Below are 15,038 nucleotides of genomic sequence, written 5' to 3'. Positions count from 1 at the left end.
ACCATCCTCATGACCTGTCCTACCTGCCAATCTTCCATCTCACCTATCCGCTCCACCCTCCTCTCCGACCTATCACCTTCACCCCCACCCCCATCCACCTATTGTACTCTTGGCCACCTTCACCCCAGCCCCATCCCCCTCTCATTTATCTCTCCACCCCGGAGGCTCCCTACCTCTATTCCCGATGAAGGGCTTTTGCCCAAAATGTCGATCTACCTTCTTTCACCTACTGGCCTGACAACAAGTAAAATGTGTGAGGTGCAAAGCATGAATGCATATCAGGATTGTACTCGGCCCAAACTTGCTGACTTAATGAAGCACAACAAGAACTAATGTGGAACAACTGTGTTTTGGCACAGCAGGTTAAAGATTGGTGAGAGGGGTTTGGCATCATCAAGAGCACTCAAGCTCTGGCCGGTGCCACCCTACTCAGACTGCTCCTGATAATCAAGAGAAACAAGATTGGCTGAACCCTTCTTCCTTGAAAATACTCAACACTTTATTAGCCATGGCATCCTTCTGCGAGACTTCAGTAAGGTAGTCACTTGCATCAACCCTAAAAATGTGCCCTCAAAGGTGGCACTAAGAAAGAGGCCAGGGCAGAGTTAGATGGAGAACCACCAGCACAGGAGCAAAAACTAACCCTGGAAGTAACCAGCTGCTGAGTGTTTTCTTACATTTCGCTGGGTATTCCTGCTGTCTCAGGAGTCATCACAAAAGTTAAAGATTTTTAAAACTTACTTCTAATTCAGCAATGTGTTTCAGACTGAGATTGACAGAAAGCACGGATCAGGTTTCTGTACATAGCTAGGATTGCTGCTTATTACATATCAATAGATTCTAACTACTGAGAAACAATTATAAACTATTAACATATAACTTTACTGGTTAAAACTCTAAGCCCCTTGTAAATGTCCCTTCACACACATAGAGTCAGGAGGAAAAAGTCTGGGTATTATGGGTGGAGGGAAAAACTGGGAAGGCAGTTCCTATCCACAGGGTTCACTGAGATGATCCTTTGGACCTGACAGGATTTGCTGCTCATAGAAACAGGAGGAGGAGTAGTGAAAAGCCAGTTGCCATCATGCCATGTTGCTGGAGTTGTAGAATAGTAAGGAATCTTCCTGGGTATCTAGGCTTCTGGAGGAATTCCCAAAATGCTTCCTGGTTGATAGTGTCAAAGGCCTTTAAAAGTTCAATGAAAGCCCTGCAGGTCTCTTTGCTTTGTTCCATAGGCTTTCCCTGGATTTGTTGAGTGATACATTTATGGTTCCCTTGGATAATGGGAAACCTCACTGGACATCTGGAAAGATGCCGTCCCTGATGGGGAAGCTATTCAGGAGAATTTTCTACAACAATCTTCACAAAATGCACAGAAGTGATATGTCTCTGTCGTAATCCATTAATATTAAAATCATATGCTTAAGTGCATAACTACACTTTATGTAGAAAAGGTGATGCTTTCATTCCACAGAAGATCCGTAGCAATATTATAATATGGAAGAGGCTCTCAGAACCAGAACAGTTGAGAACCACTGATTCAGGTAAAGCAGAATTTCATTTCATGGTATTTTACTGAAACAACAGAACCTTCACAGCTTCTCATTTTACACTCATTTAAGCAATAATTGAATTCTAAATTTTTAACGATGTAAACAACTTAACCTGAGCTACACTAAAGGAAAAAAGGTGCTTATCGGTTTGCCAGTCAGATTAACTGAGGCATTGCTATGGAACAAACAAAGGGAAACTGTACGCTCGCTGAGCTCCCAGGTAATTTATACAAGGCTCAGGGCTTGAACATACCCCTTATCTGTGACAAATTATTGTTCTCTTTAAAACTGCACTTTACTTGCATTTGTACAGGCGAGTGCAAGACAAAAGCTGTGGCAACATGTCTCTCTTCTTGTCAATATTCAAGCTTTGGGCTACTCAGCCCATCTTTGTAATGAATAATGAATTATTTTAATTCACAAAGAGCACTTTGATATTCTTCATTGTCAGAATCAACCTCCAAGGCTTTCTCAAAGTATTCAATAGCCTTGCATTTCTTCCCATTCAACTGAAAAAGCAACCCCTGCAGACCAAGGGCTTTGCTGTCTCTTGGATTCCTGAGAAGTTGTCTTTCTACTATCCTCTCTAGCTGGCTCCGACATCTTTTCTGTTCATTTGAGTTATATTTGATTTTGAGTCCTTCCAGAAAATGGATGATGGCATTTGATTCTGATCTTTTGGAATACAGTTCAAATAACCCAGCCTGAAGACGTATCGCCTGCTTATTTTCTGGATGAATATTTTCCAATTTCAGTAGATTGTTGTAGGTCACCTCAGCTTCATGATACTCCTTATTTAATGAACAAATCACAGCGAAATCTAGCTGTGCATTAATAAATGTTAGTGGGCGGAGCTCAAAAGCCTTTTCAAAATAGTACTTGCATTTTGTGATTAATTCAGCTTTCTGTTGTCTGTGAGGGTTTCTGCAGCCTGGATATTTGTTCAGTTGAAGCAATTTGTTTTTGTAACACAAACCTATTTGATGGTACAGGAAGGCAGAGTTCGGGGTAATTTCAAGCCCTCTGTTCAACAGCTTCAACGATTTTTCCACATCTCCTTCTCTTCTCAAAAACTTTGCTGCATATCGAAGCACATATGGGAGATCAGGGGACTTCTGCAACGCTCGCTCAACTAATGTGGATGCTTCCTCCTTTTGATTGAACTCTTGCAGTTTTAAAGCTAACTGCACCATGGCTTCAGCATGATCAGGATCTAGCTCCAGCACACGTCTAAACTGTTTCATTGATTCAGTAGATTTGTGACTCACTTGGGTACCTGAAAATCCTTCTAGACGGGACAGTGCAGTGGCATAGCCAACATTCCACTCAATGTTGTCAGGATCTTCCTCCAGGGCCTTTGTAAAACATTCCTTTGCCTCTCCATAATATTGAGCGGCTGTAGTCAACAGTGTCCAGCCCTTCTCCCCGTAAACCTCAGGTATCATTGCTGTAAACCGAGAGGCTTCAGGAAATAGTTTACAGACTGTCTCCAGCTTGTCGAGGTAGGACTGAGCCTCCTCCAGTCGGTCCATGTGATAATAAACCCAGACATAGTTTCCATAGGTGACCAAGATCCTTTTCTCAAATTCATCTCCATGTCTCTCCCTCAGAATCCTTTCAGCTTCCTTTAAATTCTGAATTGCCTCTTCACAGTTTCCTTGCAGACAGTTTATAAAGGCGAGATGGTTGTAAGACCTGGCTTGATATTTCACATCAAGTTGTATTGAATCTTCTAATCTTTGTTTCATATCATCCAAGTCGATGGCTTCTTTCTGTGGAGTCCACGTGAAGTGACATTGAAGCTGATTGAGACTCACTTTCAACAAATCCTTCTCTGTGTCACTGCAAGAAAATAAAAGCACTCCTAAAAGTGAGCCTGTGATTCATTTCTTTTACAATTTTCCATATTTATTCTTGGAATTTGGTCTAACACACATCTTTGATAAACATTTGATACAGCTAAGATACTTACCAATGTCCCACCATTAATTCCAACATAAACATTTTTGGATTCTCTCCTGAATAATGTGTTCCACTGAACCTTCTTGGTCTTATCGTAGAATCTCAGCAGGCCCTATCTAAAAATTGCTTCAAGTGGACTAGCAAGTTTCTCATGGTGACTTCAGGTAAGGGGGCTCCAAAGGTAATGTTTTAACCTGATCGACCTTGGGATAGATCAGTGCGTGCAGGAGAAAATCAATATGCCAGCAGGCTGAGAAATTACCAGAGACCTGTTCTTCTGGAAAGGTGTGAGATAACCCATTGAGACAGGCCGGAGAACAATTAAACTATGCTAAAGGTTAGCTGTCTGCAGAGTTAATCCTGCATTGTGACTATAAGTGCCTGTGCCTGGTTCCTCAAACTGTGGAAGATCCCTGGGGTCAATAAAGCAAGATCACAGTGAAGATGAACAGGGTGGTGAACCCGATGCTTTATAAAAACCGCAAATACTGATTCAAGACAATTGCCTCTTTGCCTAGGATGTATACTTATGTATATAAAACATTGCCTATGATGTTTACTTGTGTGCACAATACATTATGTACACCAGGATTTGTGCTGGGAGTTCGCCTTCACTAATTGTTAGGTGACATCCACCACTTTGCCAACATGTCTGCTCCTTTGGGCATTTCTCACTTTGATCTGCACTGTCATGCTGTCTCCCTTCACTGAAGAAGACCAACAATTTAAGCAGCTTTATCCTGGTCCTCTGATGAACAACAAGAGGGGCAGTAACAACAGTGTCAGGGACAACAGGAGCAGGAGCTGCCTGCTTCTGATCTACATGTCACTAAACGGGACCGAGGAGTTAAAGACAGCATTCTAGATGGCTTGAAGCAGAATCCTCTAGGGCTTAGGCCCGAAACGTCGATTCTCCTGTTCCCTGGATGCTGCCTGACCTGCTGCGCTTTTCCAGCAACACATTTTCAGCTCTGATCTCCAGCATCTGCAGACCTCACTTTCTCCTCTAGAAGATTTCACAAGAAGATGGCTCAGCTTTCTGTCCATGGCACTAAGCCTCCTGAGGAGGCTGGGAAAAATTCTGTTAGTCATTGCTGACCTCTGCAGCCTTTATCTGGTGGCCAGAGGTTGTCAAAGTCATCATCTGGATATCTTTACGTCCTGCTTCCTCCGGAAATCTGCTGGTGTGATCTGCAAGCTTTCACAGTGGCTTGGTGGTTAGCCCTGTTGCTCACAGCGCCAGAGACCCAGGTTTGATTGCACCCTCGGGTGACTGCCTTTGTGGAATTTGCGCATTTTCCCAGTGTCTGCATGGATTTCCTCCGGATGCCCTGGTTTCCTTCCACAAACCAAAGATGTGTAGGTAGGTGGATTGGCCATGCTAAATTCCTATACTGTTCAAGGATGTGTAGGTTAGGTGTATTAGTCATAATAAATGTGGGGTTAAGGGGATAGGGTATTGGGTGTGGGTTTGGGTGGGATGTTCTTCAGAGGGTCGCTGTTGACGTGATGGGCTGAATGGCCTGCTTCCACATTCTGGGCTTTCTCTGATTCTGTCTAACACAACTGACAGCTGTCATGTTTGCCTCCCTCCTGGTGAGGGTAGTCAGATTGAGAATGCTAGTGAAATAACAATGGCTGGATTCTCCCAGCTTCTTATAGGCTTCAATAGAAATGACTGAACAATAGAAAGTTGAAATGAACTTCTTGGTGCTTCATATGAAAAATAAATTGGTAATTTGAGTTAGATATTTATTTTGTCACAGAGGGGGACATGAACTGAAGAAAATAGCATTGAATGAATGAGCAGCAGAAATTTGCCAAAAGGAAACCAACTCTAGCTGTGGCAGCCGAGTGAGAGACTTTATCATGGAGACAAAAATGAAACACTCAATGAGGTATGCATGTTTATCAAGTTATTGCTGGGGTAAAAGAGATGAATCTTTCTTTCTGATTTTTGTAATGAAATCATTCCAATGATTTTTATATAGTTTAATATACGATGTGGTTTTTTTTTACCTTTTGTGTAGTAAACGTTTATTTGCTTTTGTTAAAAGTACACTGACCATCTCTTGACAATATTTTGGGCAGCATGGTGGCTCAGTGGTTAGCACTGCTGCCTCATAGCGCCAGGGACCCAGGTTCAATTCCCACCTTGGGTGACTGTGTGGAGTTTGCGCATTCTCCCCGTGTCTGTCTGGGTTTTCTCCGGGTGCTCTGGTTTCCTCCCACAATCCAAAGATGTGCAGGCCAGATGAATTGGTCATAGTGTCAGGGGTAAATGTGGGGTCTGGGTAGGTTGCTCTTCGGAGGGTCAGTGTGGACTTGTTGGGCTGAAGGGCCTGTTTCCATACTGTAGGGAATCTAATCTAATATTTTCAGTATCTGACCTCCATAGGAAAGGGAAGAAGAATACAAGTTGTGGTCTATCAAGCTGGGTTTCACTCTGGCTTTTGATTTGTAACACTGTCAACTTGGAATCAGAATAAGCTGAAATAGAAACTTCCTACTTTGCTTCCTGTCTCCAACACAAGTTTGTTGGGATGTGTGCCCCAAGCATTCTACTCATGAAACATGAAGATTCAATAATGCTAATGCATTAAAATCATGGCAAGACCCAGGAAAGATAAATTGGTTTGAGAGGGGTTACAGCACAAACCGATGAGAAGCATACCAACCCTTAAAAGGTTAAATTAACTGCTTAGGTTAAATTAACTTGGTTTGAATTCATTTACTTTTGAAACAGTGATTTAATCAAGGCCCTTCAAATGATACAGATATTCAAGATGTTCAGAAACAATTTATCAGTTCCAGATTTCCTGTCCCTTTCCTGCTCAAAATATAACTACCTGACCCCCATTCCACAATGGTCCTTTCGCCCTCAAGCTGCTCCTACAATGTCCTTCCTATACCTCCCTCCCTGAGCTGCCTTAGTCCTCCATCTTGTTATGTTGAACCCTTCCATCAGTACTCACTTTCAACGTTCCCCTTAGCTCGTTCCAATGTCCTGAAGCATAATATCTTACTAAACCACACATCTTTCTGCCCTCCTCAAACACCCAATTTTTCAAGAGAGGTGGGCTAAAGATTCCTGGAGAATCTGCCCTGGGAAGTTGTAGTTTTGTGGAAATTAATAGCAGGTACATCACATTATTTCATTGTGGCGTTCTCCATCTTGGAGCTGATCAAATTGGCAAACTGGTCAACAGCCAGGAATCAAAAGAATGAGGAGGTTTCAACTAGACACATTTGGGGTAAAATTGAAATGATGAAGAACAGGGATTTGGGATTGGGATTGACCGATCATATCTGCTTGACAACACGTGTAGAATGTTTTACTCAACATTATGACAGTTGAAGCTTCGCTTTGTATTTTCTGCAAAATCTGAGTGGAAATTAAGGTCGATCTCTACTTAAAAGATTACCTGATGGAATACTATAAATAGATCGGCCTTTTGCCTTGCAGTTCCTCCCGTGCAGCAGTAAACACTTACCTGTACGCTTCACTGTGACAAATGACTCTGCTTTAAGGGTTTCAACTCCTTTGTAATTTATACCGAAGTATTTGTAAAAGCAAACTCCTTGTTCAATAGTCTATGTGTCTAACTGTCGAAAGCAGATAGAATTTCAATGATTTTTACCTCATTATGTTGATCAAATGGCAAATTCCTGCTACAGCAAAACCTTCACTGGTCAGATGATTGGAAGTAATGCTCGATGTGCCACAATTTCCAGGTGTTTTCTTCCGTGACTATGCAACTAGAAACTGAAACTATTTCATCAATGTAACTACAACAGCTTATGTCCAGGGAAAGAGGTGCTAGAATATGGACGTGTATAATATCATAGGTTCCTATTGTTCCAATTATCCACACAGACCTGTGCACTCACACAGAAACACACAAGCGCAACTTGTTTGATGAATCTCCATTTTACCTGTTTACCATATTCCTTAGACCCTTTGTTGGAATCCCCTGATGTGAGATGCTTTAATAGCTCTCCCATGATGAATTGACCTCAGCATCTCCAACACCTGGAGTTGGAAACTCTAAGCTGCTCAGTCCCTTTAACTAGGGCAGCACCACCCTCCCACCTGAGCACTGACATTTTGCCCCACTCCCGGGCATTAAGGGACTGGACACTTCTAGAACATTCCCCCCAAGCCTTTCCCATCATGCTAATGGCAAAGAGCCTTGATCCTGATCTTTTGCACTTCATTCCTTAATGGTGGCTTCAGATTTTATACAATAGTCGTTTGTTGGAGTAAATCAGGTTGTAGAGTTGGGGCAATTTTACTTAGAGCAAAGGAGATTGAGCAGCTATTTAATGGAGGTGCACAAGCTTGTGACAGGTTTCAAGGTAGACGTAATGATACAATGAGCGCTGAGGGGGGCACAGATTTAACATTTTGGGCAAGAAATGCAGTGCAGAAGCATAGAATCCCTACAGTGTGGGAGCAGGCCATTCAGCCCATTGAGTTCACACCTACCCTCTGAAGAGCATCCCACCTAGGCCCAGTCTGTCCCTGTAACCCTGCATCCCCCATGTCTAATTCACCCAGCCTGCACATCCCTGGACATTACAGGCCAATCCACCCAACCTGCACGTCTTTGGACTGTGAAAGGAAAACGGAGCACCCGAAGGAACCCCACAGGGTGAATGTGCAAACTCCACACTGACGAGGTTGGAATCAAACCCGTTGCTGTGAGGCAGCAGTGCTAACCACTGAGCTGCTGCACTGTCCCGGAGAAGAACACTTACACAAATCGCAGTAATGACCAGTAAGCTCAGCACTGTATAGTTCTGAGAATTTGGAAGCAGCTTGGGATTTTGGTACAAAATATGAGATTTGTTTTGCATTTTGTAAGGTCTTTTTATAGGATAAGTTGAAGCCCAGGATTGGGGCGGGGGCAGCAGAAAGGAAAGAGTGACATTGCAGGAAATAATTGGACTTTCATAGGTTACTTTCAGATTGAAGGTAAATGGGAGAAATGTTTACATATTGCAAACTAAAAGACCAGTTGGAAACTGTTAAAAATCAAATTAAGAACTAAGTAGATAAAATAGAGCTGCAGGGTGTATTGTGAATTCGGTGGGAGGTCACAAAAATAACTCTCCAGGTCAGGTGATCCAAATTAACACCTTTATTAGATATATATATTTATTGGTCAGTAAATATATTAAGCAACAAGTGTATATTAAGTTGTAAAGACATCTTAACGATCTACATGATATCTTTAGTAGATTAGAAACATATGCAAACTAATGAGTAGATCTATTAATCTACTTTAGACATGCTCAAGATATCTAACAATGAATCTCAGTGCCTTCTGCCCATTAGGGACCCCGTTTTGGAACGGCTGAAGAATTCAGGGTTCCTGACACAGTTGCAATTTCTGTCCGAAGTGGTGTCCAACGAGTGCTAGCTAGTCCTTGATGTTGCTACCATTCTGCATGCTTTCAGTACTTTCTCAGACAACCATCCTCCAAGTGGTTGTGTCACATGGTTTCCCAACAGCTGAAACAACTGTCTCATACTAAACCAGTGATTTTCAATTGCTCATTGTTATGTTCAATGAACTCTTAATAATAAACCCTTAAAGATTTGGTTTGACCATATCATTTTTAATCCTACCAATACACAGGGCCAGGTGATGTGTTTTACCTGCATAATGTGGGAGGTGGTGAACTCCTTTGTTGTTCATAATGACCACGTCTGTAGCAAGTCCAACTGAGTTGATGAGCTGGAGTCTGAGCTTCAAACACTGCGATATTTCAAGGAAGCAGAGAGTTACCTGTTTCAGGAGACAGTCACACCTTCAGTTTAACTCCCTTGAATTCAGTCAGCAGACAGGGACAGAGGGTGACGGTCAGTGAGGCAAGTGGACAGGACCAGGAGGTAGTGCTGAACGAGCCTCAGCTGTTGATCTTGTCTAACAGAGTTGAGATTCTTGCTCCCTATGTGGGTGAGAGTAAGGAAGATAAGCAAACTGACCATAGCACTGTGGTACCATTCGGTTGGGGGGGGGAGAAAGAGAAATGTAGTCGCAATTAGGGATAGTATAGGCAGGGGAATAAACAGGATGGACAGTTCCAGATGCTGTATTGCCTGGCTTCAAGTTATCTCATCTGGGCTGCAGAGCAACCTGGAATGGGAGGGGAAGATCCCATTGTTGTGGTCCACAGAGGTATCAATGACGCAGGTGGAAAGAGATTCTGCTGAGGGAATATTAGCAGCTTGGGGCAAAATTGAAAAGCAGAACCAAAAAAGGTATTAATAATCTCTGGACTACAACCTAAGCCACGAGCAAATTGGCACAGGGTCAATGATCTCAAAGAGATAGACGTGTGATTGATGTGGGAGAAACAGGTTTGAATTCATGGGACATTGGCACCAGCCCTGGGGAAGGAGGGAGCTGTAGCAATGTGATGGGCTCCACCTGAACTATGCTGGCACCAAAATCCTTTAGCCTTGTGGGGATAGGGTTCAGTTGCATGGAAAAAAATTAAGTGGTGTGAAAGCTGAGCAGAGGCGATTAAAGTTTCCAGAGTAAGAAATAGGAGAGAGAGTATGGAAAGCATCAGGAATGTAACTTCAGGCATAGCAGATAAAGGGACAATAGTAAGAATTTGGACAGTCAATGAGGGTGTTTGTAATTAAATGTATACAGCATATGAAACAAGGTAAATAATGTTCTAGCATCTGAGGAGCAGGAGAATCGACGTTTTGGGCATAAGTCTCTCATCAGGAGGACATCCTGATGAAAGGCTTATGCCCAAAACGTAGATTTTTCTTTCCTGCTCCTCGGATGCCGCCTGACCTGTTGCGTTTTTCCAGCACACACTCTCGACTCTGATCTCCAGTCCTCACTTTCTCCAAATGAGCTTGTTACGCAGATTGAAATTGGTTGTTGTGGGTATCACAGAAGTGTGGCTACAAGGCACTCAGGGCTGGGATCAGAACCTGTATCCAATGATATGGGTCCTATCAAAGGAAGAGGCAGATAGACAGAGGGGGTGGGTTGCTTTGTTCGTAAGAAATTAAATTAAATCAATCGCCAAAAAGTGTAGGACCTGTGTGTGTAGAGGAACCACAAAGGGAAAAAGACCCTGATAGGTGTTATGTCCAGGCCACCTGCCAATAGTCAGAATTTGGGAAGAAAATAAATCAGGAGATCAGAAAAGCTCTATTCCAATAATCATGGGGGACTTCAATGTACAGGTTGGTCATGGATCCCAAGGAAAGGAATTTGTGGAATGTCTACCAAATGGTTTTCTGGCGCAGATTTTGGTAGAGTCCATGATGGAACTCTGAAGTGACACAAAGGGAAATGTTTATTTTTCTTTGCACATGAATTCCCCCACCAGGCCCCAATATAATAACTTGGGGCTTCCCCACACTGTCTCCTGACATATCCCTTTTCCATTCTATGTGATGGACCCAGAATCTAATTCAAAACACCCACCTGAACACTGATGGCCAAGCACATGAATGCAGTTTAGAATTTAAAATATCCCGAGACAGACCTTAGCAGCAAAGTGTCAGTTTTGTAACTCCTTCACCACACACCTAAAACCAAACTGGAGTTTAAATCAGGCTCATTAAGTGTTCATAATTGAATTAAAAACAGTTTCTTTTCAGCTGTGTCCAATTGGATCAATTAACTCAAATCCCAAAAAACTCAAATGTTTTTGTTTCTTTCCACACAGAGCAATAACTCCTAGGTGTCAGAAACTAATGGTTAGTTCACCAGTGAGGACAACATTCCTGAATAAAGCAGACGTTTAGAATAACTAAAATCCAACTAGCCATCTGAAAATTATACGCATGAATAATATGCTCAATTGAAAAATATCTAAGCAAAATATAAGTGAAGTGGATACCAGGTAAAAGCTGATTATAGCTTAGAGAGTATTAATTCATCTTTCAGCTGAACTTTAGCTGGCAAGTTCATTACTGAGCTAGATAGAAAGACGTAATTCACAAAGGGCACTGAGATATTCTTCATTGCCTTGATCAAATTGCAAGGCCTTTTCAAAGTATTCGACAGCTTTGCGCTTCTTCCCATCCAGTTGATGCAGGAAGCCAAGAGCACCAAGGGCCTCGCTATCTCGTGGATTCCTGTGAAGCCGTCCTGTTGCGGTCCTCTCCAAATTTTCACGGCATTTTTTTCTTTCTATGGAATTGTAATTGACTTTCATTCCTTCCAGAAAATGGGCGATGGCTTTTGATTCTGCTCTTTTCTGGAACAGTTGAAATAATCCAGCTTGTAAACATATTGCTTGCCTATTCTCTGGACGGATATCTTTCAGTTTCAGGAGATTGTTGTAGATCTTTTCTGCTTCAGGAAACTCTTCATTTAGTGAACATATTCCTGCAAAATCCAGTTGTGCCCTAATAAAGGTTAATGGTCGAGGCTTGAAAGCATTTTTAAAATGAGACTTGCAAAGTTTGATCAGTTCAACTTTCTGTTGAAAAGCAGGATCTTTAGGGTTTTTGCTGAGTGGATGTTTGAGCAATGGCATTAGTTTCTTTCTGTAACACAAACCGATTTGATGGTGTAAAAAGGTAGAGTTGGGGGTAATTTCCATTGCTGTCTTCAACACTTTCAAAGCTTTTTCAACATCTCCTTTGATTCTGTAAAACTTTGCTGCATATCGAAGCACGTGTGGGAGATCAGGAGACTTCTGCAATGCTCGTTCAACTAATGTGGATGCTTCCCCCTCTTGACTTAACTCTTGTAGTTTTAAAGCTAACAACACCATGGCTTCAGCATGATCAGGATCTAGCTCCAGCACACGTCTAAACTGTTTCATTGATTCAGTGGGTTCATGACTCTCAGGGGTTCCAGAAAACGCTTCCAGACGATACAGAACAGTGGCATAGCCAACATTCCACTCAATGTTGTCAGGATCCTTCTCTAGAGCCTTTTTAAAACATTCCTTTGCCTCTTCATAATATTGGCCAGCAGATTTCAACAGTGACAAACCCTTCTCCCCGTAAACCTCAGGTATCATTGCTGTAAACCGAGAGGCTTCAGGAAATAGTTTACAGACTGTCTCCAGCTTGTCGAGGTAGGACTGAGCCTCCTCCAGTCGGTCCATGTGATAATAAACCCAGACATAGTTTCCATAGGTGACCAAGATTCTTTTCTCAAATTCATCTCCATGTGTCTCCCTCAGAATCCTTTCAGCTTCCTTTAAATTCTGAATTGCCTCTTCATATTTTCCTTGCTGACAGTTTATAAAAGCAAAGTGATTGTAAAACCGGGCTTGAGGTTTCACACTTGTCTGTATTGTATCTTCTAATCTTTGTTTCATATCATCCAAGTCGATGATTTTTTTCTTCGGAGTCCATGTGAAGTGACATTGGAGCTGATCGAGATTCACTTTCAACGCATCCTTCTGTGTGGCGCTGCAGGAGAATAAAATTAATCACAATTTAGCTCATGCCAGCTTATGCATTTCCCCTCCATCAACACCTAACCTCTGCAAACTCATTGACAATGAAACCACGGGTTATACAGCCCAGAAACTGAGAAGGATTCCCTTGGCTGGTTTTGCATCTGTATCCTTTCTAATGGCTGACCTACTTCCTGCTGTTTTCTCATCAAATGCACAGCGACATCTCAGGAACAGGAGCATTTTTCAAGCACTCCATCTGCCTGTTTTTTTTTCAAATATGTCTACTTCTCACCAGGAGGTGTCTCATTGCCAAATCCTAAGTGCTATTTCAAAAGTAGTTCACTCCTACAATATCAGTCTCAGTGACTCTCTCTCGGAGTGACTATGGGAATGTTCATTCTCCAACCTAACATGTAGCATATGTACATACCTTTAAAACAGGAAAGATAGGTCATCATGAAATATCCTCAGCATTTTACAGCACTGTTGGATAGATATTCATTTCCCTCCCTTACTGGATTGTCTGCATCTGGGTGTTTTGGGGAGGTGCATGTGTTCATGAAATTCAGCATGAGGCATTAACATTGCTTATTTGATCTCCATAAGACCATAAGACCATAAGACATAGGAGTGGAAGTAAGGCCATTCGGCCCATCAAGTCCACTCCGCCATTCAATCATGGCTGATGGGCATTTCAACTCCACTTACCCGCATTCTCCCCGTAGCTCTTAATTCCTTGTGACATCAAGAATTTATCAATTTCTGCCTTGAAGACATTTAGCGTCCCAGCCTCCACTGCACTCTGTGGCAATGAATTCCACAGGCCCACCACTCTCTGGCTGAAGAAATGTCTCCGCATTTCTGATCTGAATTTACCCCCCTCTAATTCTAAGGCTGTGTCCACGGGTCCTAGTCTCCTCGCCTAACGGAAACAATTTCCTAGCATCCACCCTCCCCAGCCCTTATGTATTTCAAATTGAATGGGGCTGGGGGAAGCATTGGCTGGTGTTAGCCAAGGCCCTTAGGGTTTTGTTTGTCTATTGGAGCCTTCTTTTCCAAGATCCAACTTCTCTTTTCTCTTCACTATTTATCATCTATATTAATGACGTGGAGCGGAGAGCAGAGAGCAATGTATCCAAATTTGCTTATAGTAAAAGAATTAGCTGGGAGGTCATGGTGTAACCAGGAAATGAGGAATCTGCAAAGGGACATAGGTAGGTTGAGTGAGTGGACAAAACTTTGGTAGATGGACTCTAATATAGGGAGATTTGAGCGCATGCACTTTAGTAGGAGGAATCCAAAGGCAGACTAATATTTAAATGGAGACAGAACTCTAAAAAAAGTAAAGTGCTGAGAGACCTGGGTGTTCTTGTGCATGAAACACCAAAAGTTATCATGTAAGTTATTGCAAAGTTAGTGGGTATAAAATTGTAAAATGGGGAAAGCATTGCGTGGTCCCTTTAAAAGATGTTTTTTCTCTGTGCTTCGTGATTCAAAAAGGACGTCTGTGGGTTTGCAGGTACACAGAGCCCCTGAATTGAAGCATTTGTATTAAAAGAGCTGTGAGGTTTGTAATCCAGGTATAAGCTTTGTTTTGCTGTCAAGACAACAAGTCCGAATTTAGCCAATCAATTTAAATCAGACCCTGAACTAACAAAAACCTATTAAATTTAAATCTGATGGTTTTGACAACCAAGGACCAATCCAATTGTAAAAATGTTGATAGATCATCAAAAGTATAAAAGAAGAGGGCATTTGAAAATTAATAGGAGAACCAACTGCCATCTTCCCAAGAGATATTAGCTCTCAGCTCTTAGAGTAAGCACCATCTATTTACCATGGTATTGCGGCACACCGTCCAAATTCCTAACACAAGAATTCGAAGGAGAAGGCGTTCCTGATAGAAAATCAATGAGAAAACACAAGAGCTGTGAGGTTTGTAATCCAGGTATAAGCTTTGTTTTGCTGTCAAGACAACAAGTCCGAATTTAGCCAATCAATTTAAATCAGACCCTGAACTAACAAAAACCTATTAAATTTAAATCTGATGGTTTTGACAACCAAGGACCAATCCAATTGTAAAAATGTTGATAGATCATCAAAAGTATAAAAGAAGAG

General features: G+C 42.1%; 2 protein-coding genes across 2 annotated transcripts in view; both read right to left on the bottom strand.

The window, feature by feature from the left end:
* The window catches only part of LOC122561379 (interferon-induced protein with tetratricopeptide repeats 5-like), a 24,848-nt gene extending 15,319 nt beyond the window's left edge, over positions 1-9,529 (bottom strand). The window contains exons 1-3 of the mRNA XM_043713142.1: positions 9,511-9,529; positions 9,181-9,280; positions 2,744-3,395 (exon numbers count right to left, since the gene is read on the bottom strand). Coding sequence (XP_043569077.1) covers positions 2,744-3,395; positions 9,181-9,280; positions 9,511-9,529 — 771 coding nt within the window. The remainder of the gene's footprint in view (positions 1-2,743; positions 3,396-9,180; positions 9,281-9,510) is intronic.
* An 837-nt stretch (positions 9,530-10,366) lies between these two features.
* LOC122561378 (interferon-induced protein with tetratricopeptide repeats 5-like) lies at positions 10,367-13,160 on the bottom strand. The gene is made up of 2 exons (XM_043713141.1): positions 13,105-13,160; positions 10,367-12,930 (listed from the first exon to the last, which is right to left on the bottom strand). The coding sequence occupies exons 1-2, from the start codon at positions 13,158-13,160 to the stop codon at positions 11,478-11,480; spliced, it is 1,509 nt and encodes a 502-aa protein (XP_043569076.1). The 3' UTR covers positions 10,367-11,477.
* Positions 13,161-15,038: the final 1,878 nt, after the last annotated feature.

The sequence above is a fragment of the Chiloscyllium plagiosum genome, chromosome 22 (assembly GCF_004010195.1).
Source record: "Chiloscyllium plagiosum isolate BGI_BamShark_2017 chromosome 22, ASM401019v2, whole genome shotgun sequence".
Taxonomy (NCBI): Eukaryota; Metazoa; Chordata; class Chondrichthyes; order Orectolobiformes; family Hemiscylliidae; genus Chiloscyllium; species Chiloscyllium plagiosum.
Note: the sequence above shows the minus strand (reverse complement) of the source record. Positions and strands in the feature narration are given on the sequence as shown.

Excerpts from the sequence above, each read along its gene's own strand:
- LOC122561378 (XM_043713141.1), bottom strand. The coding sequence starts at position 13,160 with ATGCTCCTGTTCCTGAGATGTCGCTGTGCATTTGATGAGAAAACAGCA. Across the intron at positions 12,931-13,104 it reads GAGAAAACAGCAGGAAGTAG|CGCCACACAGAAGGATGCGT; the intron begins GTCAGCCATTAG and ends ATTCTCCTGCAG.